Raw genomic sequence first — 8,494 nt, 5'->3', positions numbered from 1 at the left:
AAGAAATGCTGGAGTCGGAGCCGGAGTCGAGCAAAAATTGACTCGACTCCACAGCCCTGGTTAAAACCAGGAAATTTAAATTCCCTATCGTACATTTTAACTGCAGTTCACGAAATTACATCCTATCATAGAAGAAAAAATGAACTAAAAGTAAAGAAGAAAATCATTGGCGCCAAATCATGACCATTTTAACCATACAGTAGTTCATTCTTACTATTTTTGGGAATCGTACGAAAATCTTCTTTTGCTTTAGTTCATATTGAACTTATGTGTACGGTCATTGAACTTTATACTCACGTTTAGTTCATAAAATTTTTGAGACATACTTAAAAAAAGTAAGATTTCATTAAGCTGTGGAAAATTTCGATAAAAATAATAAAATTTAACTACAAGCAAATAAATTTTTTCCAATAAAAATAAGTTAAATTTATCGTTCGTTTAACTACGGAAATTTTTTTCTGTGTACAATATCATAAATCGGGCAGAAAAAGAAGGGCGAATTAAATGCTTCAAAGGAATGTCAAAGTAAAATCAAGCGACGGAATGAGAACAAAATTATTAAATCTGTCTATAATATTCCCGGATGCGGCACTAGAGAACTTGTACAAGACTTGAAAAATGACTGCAGGAAACAGATATCGCATTAGACTGTCCGAAAAGTATTTTTTCTGTTATTTTCTGTATCATTATAATTTAAAAATATAGTTATCTTTTTATTATCAATGTCAAGCTCTTTGGCAAATTGGAGCTGGGAAGTCTAATGACAATAGACTCCGAGTCAACATTGGTGTAATATTTTGGTTGTTCTTCATTCGTCATTAGATTGGAGTCTATGAAGCAAAATACCGAAAGAGTTTAACAACTGAAACATTTCTACACCGAAAAAAAGTTTACTATTTTTTATGAAAAATGAACTAACCCATAGTAAGAATGATCATGATTTGGTGCCAAAGATTTTTTTCATCTAGATAAGTTCATGATTTTCTTATAAATTAGTTCATGTATTGCATCGTATTTTAGTTCATTATTACTACGCTGTGGGAAGAATATACGTAAACTCATTCAAAAAATTCAGTATAATTTTCAAAAAAGTAGAGAAATTGAGGAATCAAAGGTACAACGAGCCTGTATATAATGTTCATAAACTAGCATAACATGTTTGGGACATATATGTTAATATGTTAGAACATATTATGTTTGGGGCATAAAATGTTTGTAAATATAATATGCTTGGATACAAACATATATTAATTTAGAAATAGACTACGAACATATATGTATTTAGAAATATATATATATATATATATATATATATATATATATATATATATATATATATATATATATATATATATATATATATATATATATATATATATATATATATATATATATATATATATATATATATATATATATATATATATATATATATATATATATATATATATATATATATATATATATATATATATATATATATATATATATATATATATATATATATATATATATATTGTTAATGTGGGGGCTGAAGGATACTCAATTTGGGTGTAGAGAATAACTGAAGACCATTAGTCCTTCTGTAGAAATATCGCCACAGCTTGAGTTCACAATTGCTCAAGAACAGGAAGAAATGCAAGACAGATATAGGCGGTTATGGTGGAATTAACCCCAAGTGGAAAAAAGATGTCTTACCAGTTTCGTGGTTCAATCCAAAGTAAAGAGTTTATTATAATGTTACTTAAAACTAAGTTTGACAATTGATTTGACAGATAGCTAAACAAGTGCTTAACGAAAGTATAAATACGCCATCTGGATATCAGTTCATACTAATTACACAGAAAATAATTGCTACGTTAACATTTCGGCCCCCTTGATGGGTACCATCAAAATTACAGGAATGTTGTATTTAAGTAACTTCGAGATCTAATTCATTCTAGTCAGTTCCTTAGTAACTTTGAGTGTATTTCAATTATTAGTATAGTCAAGTAAAAATATTTCAAATTATCAAAGTTTTTTCAATGTTATATATGAGGTATATTTGTGGAGATTGGATTTCGTTTATTGCCTAGGCAGAGCAGGTTCCAGATATCAACCACCCGAAGATAGAATTTTGCGCCATAGGAACGCCATCATGATTGGGTATAACCCCGCCAAGAATGATTTTTGGGTAGATGTCGGCGCCCAGAACCATTTGAATCGGGTTGCTTTCGTAGAATGTGGGATCAGCAAGCACAAGGTTTAAGAATTTATCCTTAAAGGTACTAGGCAGGGACTGGGATGGTGTTTTCAAAGAAATTCTATTATCGACCCGAACGCAGGCTGTGATTCGAGTGTGCCGATCGGTGTTCGCACGAATTACAATTTGGCACATGACAGTTTCGGCTACACAGCTAGTGGCGATGGCCAATTTGTTGACAATGGATTTAGATATCCGACTAACTGCAGAACCAGTATCAATAAGTACACGAATTTGATGCAAACGGCCTTTAATGGCCACCTTTACTAATGCTGTTGGCAGAACAGTTACCGATTGTTGAGGAAGCACGTTAGATGAAGTGGGCACCACAGACACTGCAATCTCGCGATTGCTTCGGTCACGCTCGTGAAGTAGCGTGTGATGATTTCGTCGGCAGATATGACATCCGGATTTTGTAAAGCAACTGGATCTAGAATGCTGGTGTGCCAAACAGTTCCCACAATATTTGAATCGCTCAACTGCTTGCTTCCTTTGGGAAGTTGTCATGGAAAGAAATTTTTTACACATTCGTAAGGCATGAAAGTGATGACAAATACGACATTTGAAATTTATCTTCATTAGTGGTTGGTTTCGCCCAATGGTTGGGGTTCGATTTTTGACGATTCTTGGCATTCTGGAAATAAAGTATATGTATAGGGTATTAAAGACTAAAATTTTGTACCGATTCTTATTGAGTTGGAAGTAGAACTAGCTTTACGACAGGACGAGTGATAACACCCTTTTGTGTGTAAATATCTGCCACTCTAACACGGTTGTCCTTTCCCGGATGTAGTTTGATAACTCGCCCCAATCGCCATTCGTTGGGAGGCAAATTTTCATCACGAATAACGACTATAGAATCAATACGAATATTGTCTGTGGGATTCTTCCACTTATTCCTCTTATGGAGTTCTTTTAAGTACTCCATTTTCCAGCGTTGGCAGAAATTTTGATGTAACACTTTTACCCTCTGCCAACGATTAACTACTGATTCTGGATCATTGTCATAAGTGGGTTCCGGAGGGGCTAAAATTGGACCTCCAGTAAGGAAATGACCTGGCGTTAAGGGATTCAGATCAGCAGGGTCGTCGGATATTGTGGAAATTGGCCTGGAGTTCAAACAGGCTTCTATTTTTGACAACAGGGTGCAAAACTCTTCGAAAGTAAAGTTAAATGATCCAGAAACTTTTTTAAGATGGGTTTTAAAACTTTTCACCCCTGCCTCCCACAAGCCACCCATGTGGGGTGCCCCTGGAGGGATAAAATGCCATGATAACTGTTGAGGAGCGAACTGCGAAAGAAGAGAAGACTTAGATGATGAAAGGAAATCGTGGGCAATTTCTTTGGAGGCTCCAATGAAATTTGTCCCGTTGTCAGAATAGACATTTAAAGGACACCCTCTTCTCGAGACGAACCTTTGGAATGCTGCCAAGAAGGCAGCGGTGGAAAGGGAAGAAGTGGCCTCCAAGTGTATAGCTTTGGTTGTAAAGCAAATAAACACACACACATAACCTTTGTTTATTTTATACCCTCGGCCCGCGAAACTTCTAATTTCGAAGGGTCCTGCGAAGTCGATGCCTGTTGAATGGAATGGTCGACGAAGCGTTGTCCTTTCTGGAGGAAGTGCCGCCATGAGCTGTTGTTGAATTTTCTTCTTATGGAGAACGCACTTTTTACACTGGTGTATTGTGGACTTAACTAAATTTCTAAGTTTGGGTATCCAAAACTGAAGACGGACAAGATTAATTACTTGTTGGTTTCCACCATGAAGACATAAGTGGTGGACAAATTTTACTAGAAGACGACTGAATTGACAGTTGTAAGGCATGATGATGGGAAATCGTTCGTCATAACTGAGCGAAGGGGCAAATGCTAATCTACCGGATGCACGAATCACTCCATTGTCATCTAAAAATGGATTGAGATTAAGAATTGAAGATGACTTGGGAATATTCTCGTGTTTGGATAAGGCGTTGACTGTCTCTGGAAAGAAATTCTCTTGGGCCAGAACGATCAGTTTATTTCTCATACGAGAGAATTCTACGGATGTCAGACATGTGGACCTATATTTAAAATGTTCTCTATGTGTGGGATGTGTTCTCTGGTAGAACCGGAAGGCATAGCAAAGCACCTTAATTGCACGACTATAGCAGGAAAATCTTTCTAAAATATCCACTTTATCTGGACATACAGCGAGATGGACCCTAACGCTCTTTTGTTCTAAGTTCGTTTCCTCAGGCTCATAGCCTTGACCAGGCCAAAGCTCAGGGGGCTGTTCCAGCCAAGGCGGTCCATGCCACCAAAGTTGGTTATCGAGCAAGTCTTGAGGGCAAACTCCTCGACTTGCTAAGTCCGCTGGATTGAATTTGGAAGCTACATGGGACCAGTTGTCGATTCCCACTTTGTTGGTAATTGTCGACACTCGGTTAGCAACGAATACTTTCCAATGGCACGCTGGCTTACGAAGCCAAGATAGAACAATGGAGGAGTCAGTCCACTTGTATATCTCGTAGTTATTTACGTTTAAAAATGGGACAATAGAGTGTACAATTTCGGCGAGAAGAGTAGCTCCACAAAGTTCTAATTTCGGAATGGAAATGCTTTTAACCGGAGCTACTCTTGACTTGGATGTCAGTAGTTTAACGCATATAGTATTATCTGCCAAATGGACCCGTGTGTAAATTACAGCAGCGTAAGCATCCTCCGATGCATCGCAAAAGGCATGAAATTGGATTTGACATGTAGGAGAGAAAGACACCCATCTAGGAATTCGGATGGATTCAATGGAAGCATAATTGCCTAAAAATTCTCTCCAATATTGTAAGCATTCAGGGGTGATAGTCTCGTCCCAATCCACCTTTGACAACCATATTTTCCGCATAAGGATCTTGGCGAGGACAACAGTAGGGGCAAGCCACCCTGCGGGGTCAAAAATCTTAGAAATTTCAGACAGTACTTCCCGCTTCGTATATGCAGGCTTTTTGGAAAGCTTTGGAGCGCTAAAGAAAAAACAATCCGATTTAGCATTCCATCTGACCCCTAGGGTCTTGGTCTGGCTAGTATCATCTAACACAAGAAAATCCTCTTTTAACAAGTGATCTTTCGGTAAGTCCTGAAGAAGTTGGGCGGAGTTGGAAGTCCATTTCCGAAGTGGGAAACATGCGGAGTCCAAAGCCAAAATCAGTTGGTTCCTGAATTCGATGGCGGAGTGGATATCATGACTTCCAGTTAGTACGTCGTCCACGTACATATCCTGTTCAATAATACGACTCGCGTGAGGAAAGGATAGAAGCGAATCCTTTGCTAACTGTTGGAGCGTACGTATGGCCAAGTATGGAGCTGCATTTACTCCGAATGTCACAGTTTTCAGTTCGAAATCTTGCATGGGCTCGGACGGATCCATGCGGAATAGAATACGTTGAAAACAAGAGTCTTTTGGATGGACCTTAATCTGTCTGTACATCTTTTCGATGTCAGCACTAAAAACAAAGCGGAAAAATCTCCATCTTAGGAGGAGTATGGCAAGATCGTTTTGAAGTGTGGGACCAGGATATAGAATGTCGTTTAGGGAAATGCCTGAAGAAGTAGGACAGGACGCGTTAAACACTACCCGAACCTTCGTTGTCACACTATCGGGTTTCATAACCGCATGATGTGGAAGGTAGTAGTGTTTGGAAGAATCCGCACTGACCGGTTGCATTAGTTTCTCCATGTGTCCTAACTCTTCGTATTGATATAAAACAGAATCATACATACTTTTCTGTTCAACGTTTTTCAGAAGCCTAGCCTCATTTCGTAAAAATTGTCTCTCCGCAAGAGCCCTCGAGTCACCCAAAATTCTATATCCTTCTAAAAATTCTGGCCTAAATGGTAATGCGACTATATACCGACCATCTTCATCTCGAGTGGTCGTCTCAGTATATAATGCCTCGCAAAATGAGTCAGCTTGAGAAAGCATCGGTTGTTGAGGAACATCCTCCACCTCCCAAAAACGCCTTAGCTGTTTTTCTAAGGTGCATTCGGTAACAAATGAAACCATTGTGGAGAAGCTAGAAATTGTGGATTGAGATACAACAGGGCCGGTGATTATCCACCCAAACACAGTTTCCTGTGCAACTAAAGAACCACAAATGTTCTTCTTTACATTCTCAAGCAGAATATTGTTGAACAGGTCGGCACCAATTAACATATCAACGCGGCCACATTGGTAGAACATAGGATCAGCCAATTGTATGCCAGGAAGTTGCTGTAGAATAGAAGAATTAATTGGGCTAGTTGGTAGATTGCCTGAGAGTTGCGGTACAACTAAGGCAGTAATGTTTAGCTCGACATCAGATTCAAAGCGTGGACAGACAGTCAAATTTACCAACTTTCTAGCGTTTGCTGAAGTAACACCATTGAGTCCGGATATTTCGGCTTCAACAGGCCGGAACGGAAGCTTTAGAAGTTGGAAGATTCTTTCCGATAAAAAGGTACCTTGAGACCCTGAATCAATTAATGCCCTGACTATATATCTCATGCCTAGATGAGTTATTTGCACCAGAGCTGTGCCTAAAAGGACGTTTTGAGAGTGGGAGGCAAAACAGGACTGGATTCTACCTTCAGAGGACAAAGGGAAGCCAGGAGGATCTATGGATGAAGTGGACTGTATTTGCGGGTCTTGTAGTTCCTCATTGACTTGACTATGAATAGTGGGGGTAGAATCTATACTAACGGGGGTCAAGGTATTGTTATGGAGCAGGGAGTTGTGTCGGCGATGACACGAGAAGCAGCTGTATGGGCTTTTACATTTTTTTACATTGTGACTTTTTGCGAAACAATTAATACACAAATTTAACCTTTTTATACACGACATCCGGTCGTTTACATTCATCTGAAGAAACTTGGGACACTTTCTGATAGGGTGTGATTCTCCGATACAAAGGTTACACGTTGGGTTGTTCTGTGACGATGACACCTTAGCATGGTTACTATGAACCTTTCTTGTGGAAGAATTGTTCTGCTTTTTAGCATTACAATTGGAGTGGGGTAGATTCGGTGTGGAAACACCACTTATCTCGCTGATAGTTTCCAAAGTTTGATATCTGCTGGACAGAAACGAATCCAGCTCGGACCATTTTGAAACATCTTTTTTGTTCTTAATTGATTGCTCCCATAGCGACAAGGACGTTCGCGGAAGTTTTGTCGAGCAAATATAAACAAAAATAGCATCCCATGTCGACACGTCAACATCGTATAGCTTTAGACATGAAATACAGCTGTTTATGTCTCTCTGAAGACCTTTTATGCCCTCACTCGACTCAGATGTAATAGTGGCTAGATTAAGGAGGACTCTGAGTTGGCTGTGAACGAGCATACGTTTGTTCTCAAATCTGTCGGTTAGATTTGCCCACGCAATATCAAACCCACTATTGGTCAAGGGACATTTCTTGACTATTTCATGGGCCTCCCCCTCAGTTTTCTTCCTCAAGTGGAACAATTTTTGGACCTTAGATAGAGATGAATTCTTGACATAAACAGCCGAGAACATGTCTCGGAAGGATGGCCATGATTGATAGTCCCCACGGAATGATTCTGTGTCACAAGCAGGCAGGTGAAAATTGGATGTTGGAACATTGGGTGGAGCAATGGATGGTAACCTGCCCCGCTCATGAATATTGGAATTTAGTTTGGATACGATGCGCACATATGTGTCATAAGAGGCGTGGTAGCGGGAGTTTATGCTATCCAGGTCAGTATTGCCTGTGGCAGAATCTGAATCTGAATCATCCTCCCTACCATCATCTGCCAATTTTGTCTCCTGTTTGTCAAAATGATCAACGCATTTCTCGTACAAAGATTTTATTGCGATCCATATTGCCTTCAATTCATCGCGATGAACTTCAAGAGCAAATATCGATGAATCTGTGATAACGGAATCAGTCAATTGTTGTTCAAAATTGACCAATTTATCATTGGCTCGAATAAATCGCTCTAAGGCAGACATGGCAATTAATTATTAAGAAAAGAACAAAAAGACTTGGGTTTTTTGAGAAAGGAGACCAAATGTGCGAATCTAGCCTATAGAGGCTATAGGTTTTTGGATTCTTTGGATTGTGTACCGTGCCAACAATGTGTAACATAAAATACGTCTATGACTGCTGATGAACAATAACCCAGATTATAAGTAATTGTATAGTTGCAGAGAAAACCACAAAAATTATAAATAAAAAGTCGGCAAATATTCAGGCTTGGTAAAAGGTTACAGATTTT

At 38.8% G+C, this 8,494-nt stretch overlaps 1 protein-coding gene across 1 annotated transcript; it reads right to left on the bottom strand.

Moving 5' to 3' along the window:
• Positions 1 to 2,930: 2,930 nt before the first annotated feature.
• LOC142224693 (uncharacterized) lies at positions 2,931 to 8,228 on the bottom strand. Its single transcript, XM_075294477.1, has one exon. It carries the CDS (start codon positions 8,226 to 8,228, stop codon positions 2,931 to 2,933), a length of 5,298 nt encoding a protein of 1,765 aa, XP_075150592.1.
• Between the last annotated feature and the right edge of the window lie 266 nt (positions 8,229 to 8,494).

Source organism: Haematobia irritans, chromosome 2 (genome assembly GCF_050003625.1).
Source record: "Haematobia irritans isolate KBUSLIRL chromosome 2, ASM5000362v1, whole genome shotgun sequence".
NCBI classification, from domain to species: domain Eukaryota; kingdom Metazoa; phylum Arthropoda; class Insecta; order Diptera; family Muscidae; genus Haematobia; species Haematobia irritans.
Note: the sequence above shows the minus strand (reverse complement) of the source record. Positions and strands in the feature narration are given on the sequence as shown.